The sequence below is a fragment of the Mixophyes fleayi genome, chromosome 7, assembly GCF_038048845.1.
Source record: "Mixophyes fleayi isolate aMixFle1 chromosome 7, aMixFle1.hap1, whole genome shotgun sequence".
NCBI classification, from domain to species: Eukaryota; Metazoa; Chordata; class Amphibia; order Anura; family Limnodynastidae; genus Mixophyes; species Mixophyes fleayi.
In genome coordinates, this window is record NC_134408.1 from 41,155,900 (window position 1) to 41,182,997 (window position 27,098).

At 41.5% G+C, this 27,098-nt stretch overlaps 1 protein-coding gene across 1 annotated transcript in view; it reads right to left on the reverse strand.

Annotated features, from left to right (window-relative positions):
- The window catches only part of TMC5 (transmembrane channel like 5), a 93,340-nt gene that overhangs the window by 9,078 nt on the left and 57,164 nt on the right, over positions 1–27,098 (reverse strand). The window contains exons 10-18 of the mRNA XM_075179737.1: positions 22,075–22,219; positions 16,661–16,825; positions 16,078–16,235; positions 13,275–13,353; positions 9,030–9,127; positions 8,844–8,939; positions 7,021–7,096; positions 3,979–4,112; positions 2,890–3,063 (exon numbers count right to left, since the gene is read on the reverse strand). Of these exons, the coding sequence (XP_075035838.1) occupies positions 2,890–3,063; positions 3,979–4,112; positions 7,021–7,096; positions 8,844–8,939; positions 9,030–9,127; positions 13,275–13,353; positions 16,078–16,235; positions 16,661–16,825; positions 22,075–22,219 (1,125 nt within the window). The remainder of the gene's footprint in view (positions 1–2,889; positions 3,064–3,978; positions 4,113–7,020; positions 7,097–8,843; positions 8,940–9,029; positions 9,128–13,274; positions 13,354–16,077; positions 16,236–16,660; positions 16,826–22,074; positions 22,220–27,098) is intronic.

The following is a 27,098-nucleotide window of genomic DNA, read 5'->3' on the forward strand; positions in this document are numbered from 1 at the left end:
TTTATTTACAAATCATATCTGAAATACATTACAAAAGAAAGACCCAGTGGAATAGTGCAATGTCCAAAACTTACAGAGTACATATGCCGGGGTAATAAACATTCCAATGCTTTTTTATATTAAAACGCATAAAAGAAGCTGTTATCTTCCAAATACACACAGCAATGCATATGCAAACACTAGGGAGCACTGCAGTCTGATCCCAGTGGGGCATCTGCCACCCGGGCTGGCTCCATAGTGGGCTACCTTGGGCTGGGTCACCTGCATTTTTTTCCCTTTAAAATGTTCCTAATAGGCTGCTGAGCCGAGTGTTGCCCCCCTGATCTTAAATTTGTCAGCCCTCCGCTGTCTGATCCTAATATGGCTGTTCATAGACTCTATTATGTTACAACTTTGTAAATAAAGACAAAGACATATTTATAATATATATTTGGCCACTTACACCAGAAATTTAGACAGTACTGATCTAATCTATTCTTTCCAAGTTCATCACTCCTACAGGAACACTGGTAGCGTACAGTATGTATTCTGACAGTTTAAGAAAATCACCAGTTCTTACCAGGCTGGATTTTTATGTACAGTTCCACATTTTTTATTTGATTTCTATCATACTTGCCAACTCTCCCAGAATTTCCGGGTTGGTCTCTCGGACTCTCGGGAGAGTATGGCAGCCTCCCGCATCCACTTTACTTTCTAGTGAAGTGGGCAGAATTAAATCCAAAATGCTGCGGGCCAAAATGACGCAATGATATGATTCTATTTCAAAATGTAAACTATTAATACCTTATTTATCATTAAAGCCTAATATACACTATTTATAAGGACCATTTATAGTCACATAACAGAGAACATCATTTCTCTACCTCGTCACCACTCTGATATGTTGGCCAAGATCCAGGGCTAGCGTTTGAGTAGGGCAGGGTGTCCTTCCTTTGTCTAATCTATACTGACAATACCAATATCTCCTCTGTTCCCTGATTCTGCTGCCTGGGCATCATCCTACACCCCACAGATCCCTCACTCACTCCTGTCGATTCAATCTTTGCAAAATTGCCAGGATCAGACCCATCCTCTCCCTTGATGCCATCAAAACTCTCCTCCGTTCTCTAATCATCTCTCACCCAGGCCCGGCGCTCCCATTAGGCAAGGTTAGGCAGTTGGAGGGCGCCACAGATGTAGGGTACTTAATTACCATTGTACTTTAATACTGTGCGGCGACCGCTGAGCATACCTTCCGCGGCCGCAGCACAGCTTCCGATGAATCCACAGGGAGGGGCGAGGGGCCATGGATCGCGACCGCCCTCGCCCCTCCAACAGCTGATGGGGCGGACCTTCCCTCCGATGACTCTCCTCCACTCCCCCCTCCCCTCACTGACTGTCGGGTGTGACATCATCATCACGGCCTGACAGTGTCAGTGAGGGACAGGACTCAGCAGCAGCAGCGAGGAGCGCCTTTAAGGTAAGGAAAAAGAGAGGAGGGGAACATTTAGACCCAGGGGTGGATAGTGGGACGCATTGAGACTCAGGGGGCGGGATTTTGAAATTGTGCCTAGGGCGCCAAGGACCCTAGCACCAACCCTACTCTCACCTCAACTATTGCAACCTCCTCCTGTCTAGCCTGCCCCTCATACGCCTCTTTCCTTTTCAATGCTGCAGCTAGACATATCGTCCTCTCCTGCCCACTCCTGTCATCCAATGACCATTAACTCACCTCCCCGGCCGCCAAGAGCAATTTTGGCCCCCTATACAGCAAATTCCATATCCACTGAAGGGGGCGTGCCCACATCAGGTTAGTGGCTCCTCCCACTACACAGGCAGGCCTGGATTCCACTCTTCCCTCTGGTAGCCACCTCCCACTCCCTACTCCAAGACGTCTCCCGTCGCTACCCACATATAGAACGCTCTTACTCTTGCTATCAGACTCTCCCCCTGCCTGTAAACTTTCAAACTTTTCCATGAGCTGAAGATAACCTGTAAATGTGTCTGTATGTGTGGGGTATGTGGAATTTAATTAATTTATTCTGGAGAACAGTGGATTTTTTCCGGGTATTCACTAATCAGCACTGACGAGGGTAACAAACTGTATGACATAAGACACAAGTCTGCTATTCAGAATTTTTATGTTTTTTGGAAACTTATTTATCTGTTCAGCGAACATGAGAATGAGTATTTAATAGTGCGTTTCAGAATATAAGTGTCCAATTGGTCTCTGTCTGGGCCCCATCTTCTCCAAAAACGGGCCCTTGTCATGGTCAAATTAAGTATCAGTGGACTCCAATGCAGCACTGCCCCTGCTGGCTTAATTATGACGAGATAAAGATGACAGCCAGGGTCAGGCTGGGCTGGGGGCATCTGACCCCCAGGCCGGTCTCATAGTGGGCTACCTTAGGCTGGGTCACTGGGCCACCTGCATTTTTTTCCTTTAAAATGTTTCTAAAAGGGTGCAGTAGAGTCTTGCCCCCAGGCTGAAGTTTGCCAGCCCAACTCTGATGACAGCATGCATATATAAGTTGTTTCCAGAACAATTATTCTCCTAGACGCCAGTGTGTTTATTTTATTCTGCAAGGAATACAAAATTAGGCAATCTGCAACACAAGTGATGGTCCATGTAATTACACTAAATGTCACCTGTTCCAAAGGGAATCCCTGTTTATAGAATACGAGACAGCTCTATAACAATAGTGCCCTGCGGTAAGAATCTATACAAATACATAGACCATCGTGTGATTAATAGCCCTTATTTTGCTTTCAATGATAGGTAATGTCTTAACATAATGTCCATTAAGTTTTAGGTTAAGTGCATGCATGCTTTGAAATAAATGTACCATGTAGAAAGAGGATGATAATATAATATTCGGGGAAAATGAATACGATTAATTGTATACTTACAAAATAATCAATGTGAGAATGTAAAAGAAGAGGACGCTTTCAACCAGGTTTCTATAAATCCACACAACCCATTTTGAGTTGTCAAAAATGTTTATATAAGATATCCATTCATCGATTGAATCATAAGGAGTAGGCAGCGTCTGGAATGGGCCACATCCCACGGAAGGCTTTCGTCTAAAGGAGGCGACATTGTAAGAGGTTTTAGAAATATCATCTGGCAAAACACTAAAACAAAATGACTTACTGTCTATAGAAAATGTGTTGACCCTACAACTTATCCATTGTATATGGCATTTAATATTCTGCCTTTTTTATGACCCATATGGGTAAATTTATCAAGTTTAGTAAATATACCCCTAAGGACACATATCCACATATGCAGTTTACATCCATTTATTTTCTCTTATGGTACACACAATAAAAAAATTGTTCCAATAATAAGCAGTGTTTCCGTACACAGTGTACATTGAATTTAACGGCATTGAAATCTGATCAAGTAAGTAAGTGTAAATGCATCCAATAACTGCCTGTGTTTCAATGCATACAGAAAATATACCAAATTCATTATGTAGACATGGACCCTTAAATACCTCCTGGCAATAGGGCTTGTAAGCATTTTGAGGCATGTTAGCAATAGCGGATAATTACAATTATGATTAAGTATTTTTAAAGAGGACTTACCCACCGTCATACATGAAAGACGGGTGTCCCTTCCTTAGGGCCACCTTTCTCTGCACCTCTGGGGCCATTGATGAAATCAGTGTCTTCACAAAGGAGAACCCCATGTGCAGAACTGGCTGCCTTATTGTCCAGCCTCACAAACTGAGGGTCTAAATAGGCAGATTTACATGTCTCCCCCCATGGCCAGCTCTGTACATTTTTCTCCCTTATGGAGGCCCAATTCTATCAGTGGACATCCTGGACACAGGGCAACGAGACATAGGAGAGACTTGCAGCATACAGGTAAAGGTGCTGGGTAAGTCCTTTCTAAATAGGCTTTATTAAAAGGAGAACAGAAATGTAACACTAACATGCCTCCTGAGGGAAGGCAAGGTAAGACATAGGCTTTGTTTGCAGTTCTTTATCTACCTCCATACAGTGACTCCAATGACACAAAGGACTCCAACAAAAGATGGGAAGAACAGGAGAAAAATAAAGGCAGTGGTCATCTGGGATGCTCTCCAGGCTCTCCGAGGTGGTGTACAATTCATCATTAGGCTCACCTAGATACAGAGAAAATGTTCACATCAGTGTAGAACCTGATAAGTACCTTTCACTCCCGCCTACAAGACTTTCTCCTGTGCCGCTACCCATATATAGGATGTTCCTACCACGCTAATCAGACTGTCCTCCAGTTGTAAAATCTTCTGTAAACCCATCTCTAGAGCCTACCCTACTCCCACTTATCCTACCACCACTGGTACATCATCATTACTGCCCCAATCTAGCTCCTCTTGTCTCTGTCCTGCCCACTAGATTGTAAAATGTCTCATGACCAGGGCCCTCCCTTCCCATTATTTTCATGTCTGCATATTTTCTGCCTCCCTTGTATGTATTTCCCCACTGTCTGAAATATGAAATTATCAAAAGGAGGGTTATGTTTTTCCAATTTCGGGCAATCTGAAATTTGGCTGCACAGGAGATATGAAAAATTAGTTTGTCAATGGATTTGTTGAGATGAAGGATGGAAGCACATAAGAGGAGCACATAAGAGGATGTTAGTAATTCTCAAAACTGAGGGTAAGCCCAGTGACGCCACTATAAGAACCCGTATGGCAGTCCAAAATAAAGCCATTGACGGACAGGACCACCAAATACGGATGTGTTTGGGAAAACTGTATGTAGACGGATGGGGAACAGGTACCTAGCTTTGTAGCAGTTCTCCTTAATGGAGCACTTGGAGACCCAAGCATGGATGTATGGCCATACTTTCTCCCCAAGAGAGTCCACAGGTCATCTTCCTAGTCTGTTATATGAGTAGTGGGTGGAGGGTACTGTGGTTGTGTCAGTGTGATAAAGGGAGATGGTCTCAGGCCAAAGTCTCCCACAATGTGGTGGAAAACAAGTAATCCCTGCAGCCCTCCGCTGTAAAGCCATACCAATCTCCTGTCCAGGGGGGAAAGGGGTTGGTCCCATATTGTAGTGAGTGGAGAGGGGTTATCTGACAGAGACTCCAATTCATTGAGTCCCAGATGGAAAGCGTAAGACGCACCATAGAACAGAACATGATGAGACAGGTCTGTGTGGCTGAGGGAGCGAGGGTAAGAACTGGCGTTAATTAATTGCCCAATGCTTGATATGTGGGGCAACATGCCAGGAAAACATTTGGCTTAGTTGGGTGGTTTGATATTATCTGCAGAACAGGGGTAGGCCAAGGCCGCCGGACGCCATAGCCCTAGCCAGCAGATCATGACTTATCCTGGGTTTGCTGTAGTTCCAAATAAATATATTACATGTGGTTTGGAGGGATGCAAGAGTTTGGGGAGACACCAGGACAGGCAAGGTCTGAAATAGATATAGTATCTTAGAAAGGACATTCATCTTGATGGCGTTGACTCTGCCTATCCAGGAGATAAAATGTTTCTGCTATGGAGGAGTTCTTGCTCGAGTCTGTAAATAAGAGGAGGAAAATTAACTTTGTATAGGATCATATATTTTTGTGATCTTCACCCCCAAGTTTGTCCGTCACTGGAAGTCAAAATTAAGCTTGAGAAGCTTTTTCAGTGGTAGGCAGGTGGAAATGCAATGCCTCAGACTTACTGTTATTGACCTTGTGTCCTGAGACCCCCAAAACCACACAGCTCATTGAACAGATTTGGAATCGAAACAAGGGGTTTAGTGAGGGACTGTAAAACATTATGCGCAAAAAGGGATATCTTGTATTCAGATTGTAGCAGTGGAAATACCGGAAATATCTGGGTGTGAGTGGATCCTGCTGGCCAGGGGCTCGATGACCAGGGCACAAAGCAAAGGTGAAAGGGGACAGACTTGCCTAGTGCTGTTAGCCAAAGAAAAGTGTTTGGAGGCTAAGCCATTGGTAAAGACCAAGTAGAAGGATTTCGGTAGACAACGTCAATAGCGTTCAGGAATTTGCCTGTAAAACCGAACCTCTGGAGGGTAAGAGCCATGTATAACCAGGAAACTCGATTGAAGGCCTTCACTATGTCCAGAGCAAGCACAAGAGATGGAAGTTTGGTTTTGTTGATGAGGCGGATCACTTCATTTATATGTTTGGTATAGTTGAGTGCCTGCCTGGACGAGACAAGGCCCACCTGATCTGGATGGATTAAGCTGGAAAGAAGAGGATTCATTCTATTAGCAAGAAGCTGTAAATATTTTCTATTGACATGGAGTTCAACAGCCTTGAACAGACTGCAGTTCGCATTGGTTTGTTTACCTGGAGGCCTTACGGAAACTTATTGCACCATACATTTGTCCCCTTCCCTGTGGCCGCACTCTGAAACACTCAGCAAGTGTGCAACTGTGCCCGGGTACAAGAGCTCATCTGTATAATAACATTGTTGTGTTACTGTTATGCTTTAGCCAGTCTAGGAGAGAGCACACGTGCAGTGTGAGTGCGAGGGCCCACTGTGTGTGAGAGGTGGCTGTTCATGGTGTGCCAGACCTTAGAAGATTACAGGCATTGTGGTATACATTATGTGACAGTAATATTATTGTCTTGCATAATAATCTGCTTACTGTTTGAATTATTTACATATTATTTATACTGCAGAGTATTGTTGCATTTACTGTTTGTTTATTTTGTTTATTCCGTACCCACCATAGAAATAGGGGGCCAGCGGTATTTATTTCATACCACCATTCTGCCCATTGGCACTACTCCCAAATTTAAAGTTACCCAACAAATGTGCCAGGTGGCGTATCCCCCAGTCAGGTGTATGTCTCCCTTCTTAACTGACTATTGTCCATTAGTTGGGAAGAGGATTCCCGAGTCAATCCCTGGTAGGGATCAGAAGATACGATCCTATGACTTAGGTTCGGGAGGGGGCACTCTGCCAGAGATTGAGGTGAGACCTCAGTTGTACACACACCAATCATCATCCCATAAACACCCGTCAGAGGACAGAGGAACAAGGGGTTACATTTATATGATAATTAAATAAATGTTACCTTTTTCACATAAAATATAATGAAAAGTTTGACAATTTGGATTAATGGGAGCAAGGGGGAGAAGAAAATTCCAATCCTGTGTAGAGAAAGAGGAAACAAAATATTAGTAATCTGTCAGTGAGATTCAGAACACAGTACACTGCTGCTCCCTACTATAGAACAATCATTTTGCACATTAGGTGACATGGTTTAAGTGTATCCATTGCCCAGACACTAAGGTGGCATTTGTTGTGGAACCAATATTCATGAGAAAACAGTCTCTCTCACTAGTAAATGTCTGAGGCATGAACACATAGTGATGTCACTATTCCTTAGTTAATTGAGAGGCTGCATTCTCATATTGGTTGAGTTCCAAAAATGGCTACCTCCACCTGTGTAGAGTCAGCAGTTCCGCCATTTTATCATCGTCTTTTCCAATAACAAACTTGAGTTAAAAAAACCCTTGAGCACTCACATGTCATACATGAACAATGTCTAAAATCAAGCACAAAACACAAAAGGTTGCATTGCGCATTTTATTTATAATTGAAATAGCTCTGTTTTCTGTAACAACAGTGAGAAGAACAATGCTCTTCAAACATAAAACATGGGTGAGGACAATGTCTGAAATAGCGTCAAGGAGTTTATAAACTATGGAAATATTTTTTCTGTTCTGGAGCGTTTTTAGGAGTTTTGTTGCTTCTTATGTTTTTTTTAAATAAATGTTGCCTACTGAATTCTTTGGCATTCGCAGCGACTTGCCAGTAATACAACATCTACTAATGCCTTGTTCTGAACATTTACATTTCCTGAGCATATGACGTGCGATAACATCACTGTTTTCCATTAAGGCAGTCAATTAAGACCGGGAGGTGAAAACAACTTGATTTTACTTAATTCAAATAATCATGCTGGGTAATATATTTTACTGGAATAACTCCTGATAGACAGGCCTTCTGCCTAAAACTGCCTCTTGGAAACTAAGAAACACTGTTGCTGTCATTTCTAACATAGGTTGTGAATAAATCATGGAAGCAAATTGTGCACTGTTCTCGTTGTTTCCATGGTACAGAATTTGCTGTGGAAAATCAATCATCCAAAATCTTTCGAATGGCAGAATGGTATGTTTTTGAGTTATCAAAAGACAATTTCAGGCCGATGCCCTATTTCAAGTATCAGTAGTTGTAGTCCACTAATAATTTTAGGAGTGGAGTTCCCCTTTATAGTACAGTAAATTAACTCTGTTACAGTATTCCTACCCTTTCCATATCAAACAGCTAAAGTGTTTGCCTGTCATAGTACGTAGTCAGTATGTAAAAGGGTCCTGATAGAGGATATGGTATGTGATGTTATGTTAGTGGTATCTACTCTCAACATGTAAGGGTTATTATGTAGTGCTGTACACGGAGGGGAGTATGACACAAATTACATACAATGATATGAAACACCAGGTAAAGATGGCACTGCGCAAATGAGCTTACAGTCTAAGTAGCTTGGGGAACACTTAATACATTAGACAGTGGAATAACAGGAATGTAACTGGTGGTGGGGTGCGCATGGTTAATGTAAGGCATTGGTATTATCAACCACTGGTGACTGGCATTTATGTGCAGCTACCAGTGGTATGGTTGTAATAAGTAGATAAAGTTTAAGGTGGAGACAAGATACATGGAAATTGGGCATGTACCTTGAATACTCATCACATCCACTCTGGACACACATGCACACTCTAAACAATAAGACACGTCATGACATCCACTCTAGACAAAGATGTACTTTGCTAGCTCTCATGCTGAGCACTGGAAGACAGACAAAGCAGAAAGATACTGTACATGTGTAATTACCAGGCCAGTGTCTGTGCATAGATCAAATCCAAGACATTCCTTGCTATGTCAAATTCAGGCATTCCTAACTTTTTACAGCAATGCACCCCGATTATCCTACAGAAAAAAAAATACATTTATAAATTCTATTTATTCAAATATGTATTTTAATCTTAAACACAGAAATCATAAGGACACATGACATACCTCCTAAGAAATTCTCCAAAGAAGGAGCCCATCAATACAAACAGAAAATCGATCACCACCAGCCGGTAGATATCTTGCCCAATATATGATTCCCAGCACTGTGCAATAAAAAGAGATCAATGTTACTCTAATCATTTTATAATATCCAGAAATTTATAGCACTATTTTTGAATTACTAGAGTAACTACGGAGTGACTAACAGATCTCCAGTGTTAAATGTTATACTGGGACATGTCAAACATGTGATACCATGTAAAGAAGATATAATGACAGACAGTGGGGCCACTGCAGGTGGTGCGGTTACCATGGGGCAGGGTGGAGAGCGCTCCCAGCAATGCTAGGTTTCCCTCACAGGGCCCTCACTCTGCTCTTCTCAGCATGTGTCAGTCTTCTGAGAGCAGAGCGGGGGACCGAGAGGATGGTACGGCACCCAACAACATACTGTGCTGATCCTGATGGCGGAGGATAAGACAGCCTAGAGTATCCTAAACATGACATGAATATTATTTTAGGGCGTTACGCATTTGTCTTTTCTTGGTCCCAAGTGTATTGTGGCAGGTAGTGGTTGCAACCTGTCATGATCTGCCTGCAGCCCTCTGCATTGCATGCTGCTTGCATTAGCAGCTCCTGTCTTCTGGACGTTGGATTTGTGCTTTTATGTATTATCTGCAGTGCCTCTGTTTACCAGTGGTGCTGCTATTGTGCCTTTGATTACTAGGGGTTAACTTGTTGCACCTGTTATCTCTTGCGCCTGGGTGTCTCTCTACTTATATCTGCCGCTCCCAGTATACCTTGCTGGTCATTGTTGTTTCTTTGCCTTCCTTATGGTTTGTTCTCCCTGCAGCTTCTGTGCTCACGGACTTCACATCCTGTTGCTACACAACTGCTCCAGATATCTCTCTACCTTCCATTCTACCTGCCTCTGCAGTATTCACTGTGCAGGTTTCAGCTATATTGGGTTTGTACCATTTACTTGTATTTTCTGAGCAATAAACACCTTTATGTTTCATCACATCCCAGGCTCCATTGCTGTGATTTACTCTGAAGCGTGACACACCCTCTGTATTCTTGTTGTAGTCATTCTTCATCTCATACACAACCTAGTGTAACCAGCTTTGGAGTGAGCTAAACTAGAACAACCTGGGTCATAGAGAATATTTCTGAATATGAATGTTCTGACCTTGTGGGAGGCAGTGACCTGTTCACTCACGTGATTGTGAGGACAGGTCCTCGTGTGACTGGGGCAGTGTCATGTTGAGAAGAAGGGGGTGGAGGCAAGTGGGAAACCACAAACAGAGTTAGATAATAAAAAAGGGGCAAGATCTCCTACAGAGTAGTGATATGATGCTCATGTCAAACTAGTGCTGAAAAATGGAGCTACTAAATGCACCTCTGTGATACAAAGAACATAGATTTAACTCACTGTAAATGCCTGATTAATGTACAACCATATAATTGCTGTATCAAGCAATAGCTACATCAAAACCAATCAAAGAACCAGTAACTAAAATGCAAGTTAGCTTTTAAAAAGTGTTACCAATGGCAAATATATGAGTTATAGGAATATACTAGTCATTATAAATATTCAAGAACAGTGCACAAGCCCTTGCCCACCTAATAACCCTCCTTCTATCAGAAAACTATTTCATCACTTTGGATTCCCCCAAAATACCCCTTTCCTTAGACTTCACCCTCACCATTTTGTTTGCAATTCAGTCCCCTCTCCCATCGACTTAACAATAGAAAAAAATCCCAGTTAAGAATCCCATGGTGATCTATATTCTTTCTTAGGCATATTTTTGTTGAATTCCTATGTCGCAGTCAAGTTTTCTTTATCTGATTTATGCCACTTGGCTGTATGTTATTTTGTCTATGATTGTTTGATCTTAAATACAATAAAACTAAACAGATAATAATATTGTACATCAACAGGGCTAATATCTTAGTAAATCCAAGGCAAAGGTCACAACAGTGGGCATCATACCTAGAACATGAGGGCTAATATATGACTGTATCAAGACAAAATCACTTGTATAGATTATGCTTTAATTTACATTTCTAAAACCTGGACAGGCAGACTATAGATCTGTTAGCCACTGAGATAGGTTTTTATCCAGAGCTTTTTCTTTGATCAGGATTTATGTTTGGATTTAGCACATCTCACAACTGCCCAGGGGTATGCTCATGCCCCCATCTGATATAGCCTACTGTGCCAATTCAAGGCTAACATTACAGCAGGTTCACATTTACGTTGTGGGTTATTGTTAGGACTATACCTCTGTATTAGAGTTGGGACTGTTTCAATCATTTTTAGATTAGTATTTGTTTTACACTTTTTAAAACAAATATTAGAAATGGAAATATTAGGATCACCTTGGTGATCACTTTAAACAGGAGTCTCCCCTCTTTATAACAGACAGGTCCTATGACAGTAGGAGCTAAGATTGAACCTATTTTAGGGCCTAAAATATCCAGGCACCATTACTACAAAAACCAGAATATGCAAGAACACTGCCCAAGAGCTCACAGGTGAACGTTCAAATACAAATAAAGAAATTGTGCTGCTTCACCTTAAGTGTGAAATAGGGACAATTCAATATAAAACCTCTACATTTGCAATTTGCAGAATGTAAAAAATGACTGTCAAATTCTATTCACCACATAGTTACAACTTGGAAGGGTAGTCCTTCTTCTCTACGTTATGGAATTCACTAGTGAACATATTCAAAAACTGAAAACACAGAATTAAATTCAATTGGGCTGCATGCAGCTTTGGAATACCTGCAGCATTTAATTTACTACATTATAAAACATTTTCTGTGCTTTCTGTTTTTAAATATGTTCATGATTTGAACCTATAACAAAGAGGAGTATGTCTCCAGGTTGTAACTCTGTGGTGAACAACCTGTAGACCTACTCCCCTGTCCTGGAGACCCCTTGTCCTGCTGACCCCAGGGCAATTGCCCTTTTCCTGCATTTCATTAAAATGGTTCTGCACAGTAGCTTGCTTTGACACATTGAACTGGGGCTTCAACTTTAGTGGCCCTTTGAATAATTGTTTTGTAGCTCCTAAGATTAAATGTCCATATGGATATTTTCCTGCTGATATTTTATTTTTCAGCTTCCCTGTCCTGAGCGTTAAAGTGCCCCTGTCCCATAACTAAAACAAAGTGCGGACCTGCGCTGCTTCTTTATTTTCAAGGTGCAAGCAAGTTTCCAAATCCACCTGAAAAGGTGCCTAATGAAAAGAGTGAAACCTCTCTTCAAAATCCACCCTAAAATCACTATAGGGTTACCCCCTTCATTAATTTACACTTTCCCATTGGGACTGTAATGACTATTGATTAAACTTGTTTTATATCATGCCTGTAGAAACATGATTTGTACATCTATGAATGCATACACATTATTCACACCTAGGTCATTATTTTCTCAACAGGAGCATTCTGACCCCGTCACACAAGCTTTGTTTAACACAATTAAAAGAACACAGACCTACTTAACAAATAAATAAAAGGATCTTTTGCAAGAAGCAAAACGGTTTTATTAGGACTAACATTGGTACATGTAGCGTTGTGGTTGGCTGTGTTTTGAGCTGCTAGTTTCTGTGTTCATTTGTTGGCTACAGAAATATTTTAGCTGTCATGCGTCACAAATAAAGTGTCCTTACTTTTCTGTACAGAGGTCCCTGGATTTGGGCTTCAGTTCCATTAATGTAAAATAATATTAAAATAATATTAAATAAAGTCTAAAAATATATCCAATTTATTTCAAATTAAATTGTGCTATATGAGTTGTGAGTAGAGATAAGCAAAGCCAACTAGGTAAACAAATTGCAGTTATAAAAGCATTAAAACAGCTTTTCATAATAACAAGTGTACCCTGAGAAATACTTCACTAGGTAGCGCTGTTCTTTTGAAGTCTACATACAATACAACATATAAATACAGCTGTTCAGAGCAAAGACAATGCAGATCTCATAATAACGACATAAAACATTAATAAATGCACCCATGCATAAAAATAAAGGTTCTCTGTACAGAATAACTTCTACAACATCTACAAATATTTTACTGATCATTTGTGCATAATTAAAGTTTAACATAAGACATATGTAAATGTGTATAGATTGCTTTTAGTGCAGGAATCAAACCAAATGTATCTTTTGTAATCACATACATTCCCAGGTCTGCCCATTGCAGTCACATAACACAACTTATATAGTGATGTAAGAAATTAACTTACCTCTAATTCACCCTGTGCAACTTTTTCTAACCAGTAGTAGCACAAAATCCCAATGATTGATATTTTCAGGAGAACATTTCTGTAAAGACATAATAATATGTAGCAAAGATCATGTTTTCACTTCTATGCTGCAAATATCAAACACAAACAGTAACAAATAATAAACTACAGAAAAAGACACCACCACATGTACTGCCACTAACAGTACTGGGCGGGATAGCTAAACTTAAATAAGATGGTCTGTACTATAATACAGATGAGATGGTCCGCTATGTAGAAAATAAGAGAATGACAGTATGGTTCAGGAGCCTAACTATAGCCATGCGACTGCTATCAGGGCCCGGCTGAAGAGTACCTGAGGTAAAAATGTGCCTTTAAGTACAAAATTTATATGGATATATAATTTGGAAAATAAAAACATTTATGTATACAATATTTCAAACTAATGTGTCAGATTTCTAGTAATGGACTTAGCATACCCCCAAACAATGGCTATTTTGGCGGGAGTTATCAGACCCAGAAATGGGCGTCACAACATGTGAATATGGGTGTGGTATTGGTGAACCAGGAGACGGGCTTATTCTGTCCCACATTTGCAGTCTATAATATTTGGAGGTATGAGTAAGTACTCTAACATATTGGGTACTGTCTTCTCTATTAATCACACTAGCACTGTTTTACAGTCCACATTTTGTATTTGGGAACAAAAACACACCACCCCCCAGCACTACCGGTTCACTACCTAATTCAAACGGTTTCTAAGATGCAGAAGTCCCAATTGCATAAATTTGCAAATATATAGTAAGCCATCCATCACGTTCAAGATTGTTTCACAAAAGATTTATCCTAACTCAAAATCATAAGAGCACCAACAGGGGGGGGTCACATATATGATTGTAGTTTTATATCCAGTATAAAACTTACCAGACGTTTCCACAAGGCCTCAATATAGGCCTCATGAACAACAGTATGTAAAAGGCAAGTTGTTCAATACAATTATAAGTAGTAATATATATTCCATTTTGTTAAGTTTCCCAGGAGAGCAATCAAAGGAATAGCTACCAATCCCTCAGCTCTACCTCCTGTCTGCAAATTTAATGTCCCCCTTTGTGTCTTGTTTGCCCCCTTGATTTGACCCAATTGACTTGTCCTCACATTTAGCATTGACCTTTGCCTGGTAATTTAACTTACTGTCCCTCCCCCTCTCTCTCCATGGTCTCTCCTGGTTATTGTGCCTTCCCTGGTAATATACATTGTCTGTCCTGAGCTTGTCAGAGCGTAAATTCTCATAGAGCAGCAGGAGGTGACATCATTGTGAAGCTCTCCTGCCAAATGTTCTCTTTTCCCATCTTACAACTGGCCAAACATTGCACCTGTACAAAGCTGTGGCTCGGTCAACCCTAGTGTTGTTTGTGCTCATTTGACTGTATGATATGTATAGTAATATATTGAAATATTGCGCAGAGCCTCCTTCACAGTGAACATCTCTGACTAACACTCCCTGGCGAAGCCAGAAGAGATTCAGCTGTTCGACTTGCGCTCCAAACGGCAGGATGTTCTTCAAAATGGTCACCTGCTCTAGTTGAATAATTAACACTGATATATCACTGTAACCGAGCAGCAGGACTGAACCATGTGTGGCCAGTATTTATTTAGTATATATTCATATATATTTAGTATTTATTGTGTTAACTTTTTTATTTTAATGTTCTCTTTGTTTCTTGAGCTTTACCAATCCTCTACTTTCACAGTAAAAGTAATAGGAAGTATTCAATCTCAATTTTTAGGACAGCATCAACTCTGCATATTGTCCTGTGTCCAATACCAGCCCACATTTTAATCAGCATTTGCAATCAGTCCCATATGTGTGTGTCAATGGGGCATATTTAAGACACACCGAAAATAATGGTGGCTTAGTGGTTAGCATTTCTGCCTCACAGCACTGGGGTCATGAGTTCGATTCCTGACCATGGCCTTATCTGTGTGGAGTTTGTATGTTCTCTCCCCCCCCCCCCCCGTGTTTGCGTTGGTTTCCTCCGGGTGCTCCGGTTTCCTCCCACAATCCAAACAAAAAACATACTAGTAGGTTAATTGGCTGCTATTCAATTGACCCTAGTCTCTGTCTGTGTGTGTTAGAGAATTTAGACTGTAAGCTCCAATGGGGCAGGGACTGATTTGAGTGAGTTCTCTGTACAGCTCTGAGGAAATAGTAGCGCTATACAAATAGCCTGTGATGATTAAGAAAAAATCAATAATAGTTTTCAATCCTTATCGCATTGATAAGGATTGAACTATTTTTCATATTTATCAAAAAACCTACACAGGAACAGCAGTTTCAATAAACTGCTGTTCCTGTGAAAAAAAAACCTGACATACCACTCCGTCTTTGTAATGCCATCCTGGGTGGCTTCTTTGTTCCTCTTTTCAATTCCTGTGCGAAGGCGCTGATTGATAACTCGGGCATGTGCACAGGCATCCAAACTGCACTGACCGAAGGACCTGGGTCATGTGACAGGGCTGAACATGCGCTGTAAAGCTCTGCTCTTCGGATGCAGAGCTGAACAGTGCGGGAAACTATCAAAAACAGTACGGCGCTGGCATACTTTACCATATATGTAAATAGATTTTCGAAAGTTGTTGAATTGTGGTACATAGCAGTCCCCATAGACATCTATGAGGACTGCTATGTATTTCAACAAAAAATGCAAAGCATCCGATGCACCAATAATATATTTGCAGGGTACTTAGATTTACGGCAGTTTTTGGGGAATTTACGGGAAAGAAATAATTAAGCTAGTCTTACCTTATAATCACTACATAGATCTTGTGTTGCGGATACTTGAATTTTTCAATGAAGCCAAACACGGCAAAGACAAGGGGCATAACAAGATTAATGACAGCGACCACCACAGCAACCAGTAATTTTGCTGCTTGCTTAGTCAGATCGTTTCCCTTTGAATCCTGTTGAAAACAATACATGCAGTTGGAAAGGCAGAAATAGTACTGAGAATATTAGCAACACTCTTGCAGTAAATATCTAAAACATCTGTTCATATCTGGAAAATGCAGTCCTTCATAGCAGCAAAATCAAATGATGTGATAAGCTTGCTCTGCTTCTATATGCAATTGTCCATAAAAAAAGAATTATCTAGGTCAATAGAGACTACACTCCCTACAACGCATCCTATCAATTCACTAGGAACCAGTGACATCACTGAAGTACGAGGTACAAGGTAAAAAACAAAATGGAGTCATGTGAACTGACCATGGAGCGAGTCTAAATTTAAGGATAAGATATAACAATTTCAAGAATATAGAAAATGTGTAAGATATACGTGGTAATTCCCTCTCAATGCCAGGGAATGTATAGTCACCAAGAAAATTACCTCTGTAGCATCACCCACATTAACACAGAGATAGTATACACCAGAACAACAGCCAACTGCGAGCCCGACGGACACGATCCAAGCAGCTAGGTGAATACCGAACCGAGCTAATTTCTGACCAAAAGGAAGTTTTAGTTTCTCCAGTAATTTTTCGGAAAGTGTTTCCTGTGATAAAGAACAAAGGATTAAAAATAAATAATATATTGTTTCAAGTGCAGATTATGCACACTGACTATATTGCCATACAAGTAACGTACTAAGTCTTGGAAATTTCCTCCCTAGGGGATCACAGTTACATTATATTCTCTCCAATCTACTTACACTATACATAAATGGAAATCTTACTAGACTGACTCCCAGCTCCATAATCTCTTATCTCTTCAGTATTGCTCTCCCTCAGAAAGGCCGGTTATCTTAATATGACTGCTGGACCCTCGTCCTATAACCACCTGGAGGACCAGCACCCTATAGAGAAATTCCAAAGGTGTCAAAGTGACTTCTTTCCCTACTGCTTAGTCTGGGTACGCACTACAGAATTTTCCGACCAATGTGTTATCTACAATGGTTGTACCAACGACTGAAGAAAAAAGAAAGCCCCGATCAACATGCCGATTCATGTGTACACACTATACATGTTTTAAAAGATTTACCCTCAGATCAGTGCTCTTCATCTGTCATAACCATCTGCTGAAAAGATTATGAGGTATATTTACTAAACTGCGAGTTTGAAAAAGTGGAGATGTTGGCTTTGTGAATTATTACTGCATTTAAAGTACTGTGTACTAAATTGATCTGGGGGTCTGATAGGAAGTGTATTGAGGTAACACAGGCAATTAGGATTGAACGGTATAAATACTGGGCTAAATATTGCATAAGCTGCTGGTTTGTTTTGACAAATAAGTTTGCATGCAGACAATACAGGTGTCCACCATTGGACCATGTTCAAAATGGCCGCCATTGTACCATGCTTTGTTAAACCCTGTAAGACTGTATAATCGTGGGACTGTGTAAATGATGTCTGGGAATACGCATGATAAATATGCATGAAGTATTGACTTTGCACTGGGAAGTTTGACTGAGCAGTGACGTTGCATTGGCAAGTTATTGTCTGTAGGAAAAGAATTACTAAGCAGAGATGTTTTACTGGGAAGTCTCTATTGTTACTAGGCAATGAGAAGTGGTCTGATAGACATTGTACACTGGCAGCGGTAACATTGTATTAAGAAAGATATATATGTGAGCAATATATTTGTGATGCTAGGATATCGCTGCAATCATACACAGAAATTCTGGATAACACAAGAATTGTAACTAAATCTGTAATACACACACAATGAAATCTGGGATACACACAATCATATACACAATCATCGACACATAGTGAAAGCACATATTCATATTGATAAAACAGTTGAAGTAGGCAATACATTGTATTTAAAGTAATATATATATATTATCCTTTCTACACTGTGTTCTTATATGTGTAAAAACTCTTATGGAAAATACCTATTGTTAATAAGAATACATATAACCTTAAAGACATTTTTTGGAAAATGTGATTGATTATCATTATTCCCTGTTTTATACTGTGTGTATCAGAATAAACTGGGTTTAAATGGGAAACTTTCTTTTGTGAGCTGTATTTAATGAGATTAGTTAATAAATGGTCATTAGCACATTTGCCACACTATTAGGTACTCTAACGCCCCCTTATCATCCTTTTACAGTTGCTAAAATAATTGTCAATCACTTTCAAAAATTTCTAACTGGTTCAACTGGGAATGGCCAGTTTAAAATTGTAGATTTGTTCTGATAACACAACAAACCTGATTAATCTCTTACATTATGTTCAGACCCATGGCTTAAGAATGACAGAATCAACTGGCCTAGGTGATTGCTTTTAGTGTAATCCTAGCAGTGTACAAAAATCCAGTGGCAAGGGCCATTTGTCATTCCCCTTCACCAACACCAATGATATGATACACAGATATCCCTTCTTCCTTAATTTTAAACATATGTATGGAGGCACAGGTAACTCATATAAGACTCAACCCCAATATTGATGGTATCTCAGTAGAAAGTAGACATTGGGGTATATTTACTAAACTGTGGGTTTGAAAAAGTAGAGATGTTGCCTATAGCAACCAATCAGATTCTAGTTATCATTTATTTAGTACATTCTACAAAATGACAGCTAGAATCTGATTGGTTGCTATAGGGAACATCTCCACTTTTTCAGACCCGCAGTTTACTAAATATACCTCATTGTCTCTTTATGTAGATGATCCCCTCTTTTTCTTGTTGAATCACTAGGTCAGCCTCCCTAACCTCACAGTAGTATTTCCTCATACTTTTGGAGAAGGATCCTTCTTCAGGCAATAGGAGAACATATGTTCTCCTATTGCCTGAAGGATTCCTATTTGAAGTGATTCTTATGCAAAACGCGTAGCAGGCAGGCCCGGCGCTCCCATTAGGCAACCTTAGGCAGTTGCCTAGGGCGCCAGGACCTGCAGGGCGCCGCTGACTAGACTTTCTAACCTAGTCAGCGGCTCAGGAGAGGGTTGCAGCGGCGGCAGGGTGCCGCCGCTGTTTTTCAGTGTCCGCGCGCATCGGTGAAGTATCACACTGTCTGTCAGAAAGACAGTGTGAAAAAAGTTCTTTCCCGGCGCCCCCCTCCCCTTCCAGAATGCATCACTCCGCCTCCTTTGTGAAGAAGGCGCGGATCAGCTAGAGAAAAGGTGAGTAAAATCTACTTTTTTTTTCTTGTGTGTTCGCGGCGGGGGCGGGGGGGCCGCAGCGAAATTTTGCCTGGGGCGCCGTGAACCCTAGCACCGGCGCTGGTAGCAGGGAACATGAAAGAGTTAACTTATAACATGCTTGTTACACTTTATGAATCTCACTTTTTATTGCTTTTAATACAATTTGATATGCTTGATCGATTAGAAGATTGAGTTTACTTTTCAGTGCCCTGCCTCATAAAAACATTGTTACTTCCACATTGAGGGTGGACCCCAATGCAGTAGCAGCGAGACTGGGATCAAGTAGCAACGAGACAAGACTCGCATTCTCCATTTTGTAGACTTACTTTATGTTCCTTCATACATTAAAATGAACACTACTAAAACACTACCACATTTGCTCCTCTTGTTTTAGCTGTGCCTTTGTGGAAGAGGGCACAGCTAAAACAAGAGGAGCAAATGTGGCTCAGAGTGGAGATTGGGACAGTGGTGAGGGCGCATTAGTGTGAAAAGTGTTATGGGGAATTAGGTCACCTCTAAAAAAGAGATGGGTTTTCAAAGAGTGTCTAAAAATTTGACGGCTGTGGAAAAGTCTGATTGAGCGTGGTAGGGAATTCCATAAGAGGGGAGCAGCACGGGAGAAGTCTTGTAGGCAGGAGTGAGAGGTGGTTACCATAGAAGAGACAAGGCAAAGGTCAGAGGTAGATCTAACCAGGAGAGAGTATTTTTATATGAGTTTTGAGATATATGCAGGGGTAGTGGTGTTGAGGGCTTTGGAGGTAAGAGTGAGTAATTTGAATTTGATTCTGAAAGAGCAGCAGATGTGGAGCGTTGAGAGAGGAACATCAGTCTTGCAGAAGCATTTAGGATGGATTGAAGTGAGGATATATGGGTGTCAGGAATGGCAGATAGCAGGAGGTTGCAATAGTCAAGACAGGAGATGGATAAGAGAATGGATGAGAGTTTTGGTAGCATGTTGAGTAAGAAAAGGGCGTATTCTGGCAATGTTTTAAAGGTGGAGTTGACAGGACTGGGAGAGAGTCTGGATTGAAGGAATAAAACAGAGGGCGGAGTCAAGTGTGACACCAAGGCAGTGGGCTTGGGAGACTTAGGAAACTCTGCTGTTATTGACAGTGAGGGAGATTTGAGGGCAGGTGGTGACTCTGGCAGGAGGGAAGATAATAAGCTCTGTTTTGGACATGTTGAGCTTTAGGTAGCGTTGGGACATCCATGTGGAGATAGCAGAAATACAGTTGGTTACACGAGATAGTACAGAAGGAGAGAGGTCAGGGGAAGAGATATAGATTTGGGTGTCATCAGCGTAGAGGTGGTGTTGGAGGCCGAATCAGTGAATCAGTGCCCAAGAAAAGAGGTGTACCGTGAAAAAAGTAAATGGCTAAGAGCAGAGCCTTGTGGGACCCAAACACATAGTGGGAGTGGAGGGGAGGATGGGCCAGAGGTAGAAACACTAAATGAGCTGTTCGATAGGTAGGAAGTGAACCAGGAAAGAACTGTGTCAATGGAGTGAAGGGTGTGTAGGAGGAGGGTGATCAACAGTGTCAAAAGTAGCAGAGAGGTCTAGGAGAATTAATATGGTGAAATGACCCTTAGACTTTGCAGTAAATAGATCATTGATAACTTTTGTGAGAGCAGTTTCAGTTGAATGTTGGGGGAAGAAGCCTGATTGCAGAGAGTGGAGAATGGAATGAGAGGAGAGAAAGTGAGACTGGTGTTTGTACACTAATCGCTCCAGTAGTTTGGAGGCAAAGGGGAGGAGACATATAGGGCAGTAGTTGGAGAGAGAGGCTGGATCAAAAGATGGTTTCTTTAGAATTGGTGGGATGGGCGCATGTTTAGAGGATGGACATGTGCCAGTGGAGAGAGACAGGTTGAAGAGGTGAGATAGATGTGTGCATGCAGTGGAGGACAGGGAGCAGAGAAGTTGGGAGGGAATAGGGCAGAGGGGACAGGTTGTATGGTGAGATGATGAGATGAGTGCAGAGACTTTTTCTTCAGTTACTGAAGAGAATGAATTTAGGGTGGATTGTGGAGTGAAGGTGAAGGTGGATAGAGTGGGTGGAGTTAGTGGAATTTCGAATAAGGGAAATATCATGTCCAAAGATGTTGATTTTGTCTTTGAAATAGGTGGCAAAATCATGGGCTAATCATTTGATATGGTTAAGAAATAAATCATGTACAAAGTATGTCACGCTGTGACCACTGACCTCCTTTATTATAAGGAAGCTCTGCTAGGCAGAATAATAGACTGGACATGGGTGTATATAGCAGGAGAGCTGTGATTGACCCAGCCATAATCTTCTTTGAATTGATAACTCAGTAATACTATTCTGTAAGCACCATACAGCTAACCCAACTCTTGGCATCATTTCAGGATGTGGTCTGGCTATCATCAATAAACTACCCTTAGCAGCCCTTTTCTTTAATCTTGATCTTCCAACTAGTCCGGGTTTAAGTATACATTCAAGGCATGGATCTCATCACATTGTATCATATGACCTTTATACAGAGGGTACATGTATAAAGAATGATGATTTGGTGTAGATTTTGTTACCCTAAAATAATGCAGTAAAAGGATACAATGAAAGTAGCGAAGTCTACACTTGACACCCATAAAGTCAACAGATTCTAGGAAGTATGTTTTCATTTACACATTACCTTTATTTGTGTACTGAGATTTCTTTTTTTTAACTTCACAACCTTCTCGTTATGTATGCTGAAATCCCAACTGCACAGCAGCTTTGCAGAATTTCCCGAAAATGAAGAGGGGTTAATAAAGTTGTTCCGAAATGACTTTGCTATGCTGAAAAATACATCAGAAAAAAGAAAAAAAATGAAACACGAATGAGAGCTAGTACAACCAGCATTATTACAGTGCACCCATAATTTTACAAATACTGGAGGCAGACATGCAACAAATGTACATAGGAAAAGACACACACAAGTAAACATGTACTTAGGTGTATGTTGAGCTGGACATATGTCCAGCTCAATAACAGTATAATTTACCCCAGATGCATGTTAGGCATGGGTATATGCATATGCCCCATTTAGCATAGAGATGTGGATTGACAGAGTTAGTAGTAAATGCTGGTGTTACATTACCATACATGTAATGAAGTGTCATATACACAAGAGCTAAAATTATTGACATTTATTAATCATACTTGTCAGCTTGTAACTTCTCAAGTGACAAGTGTGGGAGGCGGCGTGGGAGTGGCGCCATCGCATCACTGTTTCCACACCACTGTTGGGATTTGCAACATTGTGATGTAGGTGCAGGGCTTAATGACATTAAGCTCCACCTCTCACGGTACCTGGGAGGGCGCCTGCTTTTCCGGGAGTCCGGGAGGACTTTGTAATAGTCAGGAACCTCCCAGACATTACAGGAGTGTAGGCGAATATGGTAATAATAAATGTGAATATCTCATTTTCAATATATAATGTAATTAAATACAATTAAGTCAATTAAGTAATGCAAATACATAAATGCAGCAACATTATATAATATAGCCACAATGAGTTGGAGGGGTCATACACAATCAGCCAGTCAGAAGGAGCTAGCTAGTGTGCTGCTGATAGTCATCCTCACCATCATTACAACAGCCCTCCAGTTCGCACAAGAGATGCGCCTCTGAAGCGGTGTATCTGTTTCCACATCCAATATCCATTTTTGTTGGCCATACGCAATACAGAAATTTCATCTTAGGCAAAAAATATCGATGTACGTCCAACTCTAAATGAGCCTATCAATTCACTAGGGACAAGTGACATCACTATGAGTGGAGCCTATCAATTCATTAGAAACATCAATTCAGTTGGAACCACCTCAGTAATGTATAAATGCCCCCAAGTTAAGTGATAATAAAATGCGATCACATGAATATCAGTTGAGCCCCCAAAACAGCAGCTTTCACTGCAAGCAGCAGGTGCATTGGTAACTGTCGCTCTGATAACCTGGCTACAACAAGAGCACAGGAAATGTCATCCACTAAAATAACTGTTTTTGGTTTTGTTTAACTCCTTATTTTGAAAGAAAACATGAGAAATCAGATACAATAAACAGTAGAAAATAAATACACACTTCGTTTTCCTCAGAATTTTGCTATATGTAGCAGGAAGAGACAGGACCTAACTGGAGTTTTGTGCCTAAACTATGTATGTACAGCAACAAGTGCATTTGTAATATTTGGAAGTGTTTTAGCAAAATGGTCACGATAACAGGAAGCAGCCATTAGAATTCAATTTAATAATGGACAACTTCATATACTACAAGGGCTACATGTATCTCCCTCCAGCCTTCAAGATAAATTATTTAAGTAATGAAAAAACAGCCCCAACATTACACATCCCAAAATGCCCCTAAATGCCCTCATACCACCACAAGCCTTCAGATCCCTCATGTACTCCAAAACTTCCTCATTTACCACCACATGCAACTCAGCCCTCCCCTCAGCCCCTACATGCCACACAGACCTCCTGCACATGCCACTCAAACCTTCCTATATTCCCAACACATGTCTCTCAGACGTTCCTACATGCTACTCAGCCCTCCCCTCAATCTCCTACATGCCACACAGACCTCCTGCACATGCCACTCAAACCTTCATATATTCCCAACACGTCTCTCAGACATCCATACATGCCACTCAGCCCTTTGCTCAATCCCCTGCATGCCACGCAGACCTCCTGCACATGCCGCTCAAACCTTGCTACATGCCCAATACATGTCACTCATATGTCCCCACATGTTGATCATATCAGATCAACACGTGATCAGATCACCTCACATCTGACATACATGTCTGACCACAAACCACCATACAGGCTCCCACATTGTAAACATAGCTTCAGACACAAATAAGACTCCTTGTGGCGTATTCAATTGTGAGCGTTAACGCTGAAAAACGAGCGCTCGAAAAATATTACCGTTTATATGGTAATATTGTGCACGAAAAGCGTTAATACGGTAGTTTACTCCGCGAGTAATTACCATATTAACGCTAAGATTTTTTGAGCGCTCGTTTGTTAGCGTTAACGCTAACAATTGAATACGCCCCCTCCAGTTACATAATAAACACTTACCATCTAAACATCAACACATATTAGTGGCCAATAATGCAACCCTCATACTAATATGAACTGCAGATTATTATTATGATTTTACATATTTTCTTTTATTAGTGGCATAAAAGACAAAATTTACACAATTCGACAAGATATTTATTTCCTCATTCCAAATTCCAGTCACTCTACCCATCTTTACCTTTACCCTAAATTCATTCTCTCCAGTAACTGAAGACAAAGTCTCTGCACTCATCTCATCATCCCACCCTACAACTTGTCCCCTCGACCCTATTCCCTCCCAACTTCTTTGCTCCCTCTCTGCCATTGCAAGCCCACCTCTCTCACCTCTTCAACCTGTCTCTCTCCACCGGCACATTTCTATCCTCATTTAAACATGGGCTATTCCCACCAATTTTAAAGAAACTATCTCTCGATCCAGCCTCTCTCTTCAACTACAACCCTATTGCTCTCCTCCCCTTTGTCTCCAAACTATTTGAGCGATTAGTGTACAAACACCTGTCTCACTTTCTCTCCTTTCATTAGATTCTCGACTCTCTGCAATCAGGCTTCCGTCCCGAACAGTCCACTGAAACTGCCATCACAAAAAGTGATTAATGTTCTACTTACTGCAAAGTCTAAGGGTCATTTCTCCATACTCATTCTCCTGGACCTTTCTGCTGCTTTTGACACTGTTGATCACCCTCTTCCCCTACACATCCTTCATTCCATTGGCCTTCATGACAGTTCTTTCCTGGTTTACTTCCTACCTATCGAACCGCTCTTTTAGTGTTTCTACCTCTGGCACATCCCCCCTTCCATTCCCACTATCTGTTGGGATCCCACAAGGCTCTGTTCTTGGCCATTTACTTTTTTCATTGTACACCTCTTCTCACTAATTCGCACATTCAGGCTCCAATACCACTTCTACGCTGATGATACCAAAATTTCTATCTTTTCCAATGACCTCTCTCCTTCTTTACTATCTCATCTAACCAACTATCTTTCTGCTATCTCCACATGGATGTCCCAACGCTACCTAAAGCTCAACATGTCCAAAACAGAGCTTATTATCTTCCCTCCTGCCAGAGTCATCACCTTCTCTCAAATCACCATCACTGTCAATAACACCACAATTACCTCAGTCTCCCAAGCCTGCTGCCTTGGTGCCACACTTGACTCTGTCCTTTGCTTTACTCCTCACATCCAGACTCTCTCCCAGTCCTATCGACTCCACCTTAAAAACATTGCCAGAATACAACCTTTTCTTGCTCAACATGCTACCAAAACTCTTATCCATTTTTTCATCATGTCACACTCCGTTCCCCGGGTATCTCCACCTGAGCCTCTAAACATTGACTGTCACTTTAAATCTCTCTTCTTAGTACAGGCTGACAGCTATGCCTTATATTTGTGATTAGTTCACCTGTGTGTTGGTCAGTTCTGCTATTGGTCAGCCTCTCTTTATAAGGTCCCTCCTTTCACCTTTGCATTGCTGGTTCTTCATGTCATAACTGACTTGATTCTGAAGCCTCCTCTGTGTTCCACATCTCTGTGGTAATTGTGCCTCTATGATGCTGGGTGTCTGGACTATGCTGACCTCTACTCATCGGTTTGCTTAACTGTGGTAATTGCTTTGATAGTACTGACTACTACTGCTGTATTCCACATCTCCGTGGTAAATTGTACTTCATTGATGCTGTGTTTGGACTATACTGATCTCTATGCACCTGTTCCACTTGCCTGTGGTAAATTGCTGTGATTAACATCCACTGCCTACTCGGACTGCGCTACTGACTTCTACTGCCGTGTTCCACATCTCCGTGGTAAGCTTAACTTCCTTGCTGCTGTGTGTCTGGACTCTGCTGATCTCAATGCTACTTGTGGTAATTGCTGTGATCAACATCTACTGCCTACTTGGCCTGCAACGCTGAATACTACTGCTATGTTCTACATCTCTGGGTAATCGTTGTGATCAACTTCCACTGTTCACCTGGTCCACACCACTAACTACTGCTGCCGTGTTCTACATCTTCGTGGTAAGCTGTGCCTCATCGCTGCTTGTATCTGGACTTTGTTAATTGCTGAACACCAGTTCCGCTACTGTGGTAATCGTTATGTTCAACGCCCGCTATTCATCTTGTCTGCACCGCTGATTGCTGCTGTCCCGTTCCACATCCTTGTGGTAAGCTGTGACTCATCCTTGTGGTAAGCTGTGACTCATCATTGCTGTATGTTTCTGGACTTTGCTGTTCTCTGTGCACCAGTTCCACTACTTGTGGTCAGGGCTGGATTAAGGGAATGGAGGCCCCTGGGCTAAGGGGTCCTCCATTCCCTCGTGAGCCCCCCCCCCCTGTGATCGGAGCTGCCCGCGCCCCCCTTCCCCCGGCACTTGCCTCCTTCTCCGACGCGCTGTACTCTCTTTACTGAGGAGATCTTGTGAGAGTGAGACTCACGAGATCTCCTCAGTAAGGAGACTACAGCGTGACGGGGAAGGACTGCAGGGAAAGTGTTCAGCAGCACTGATCGCACCGGGGGCGCCCCCGACCGATCAATACTGCTGCTGAGCACTTTCAAGGGCCCCCTGGATGCCATAGGCCCATGGGCTGTAGCCCAGT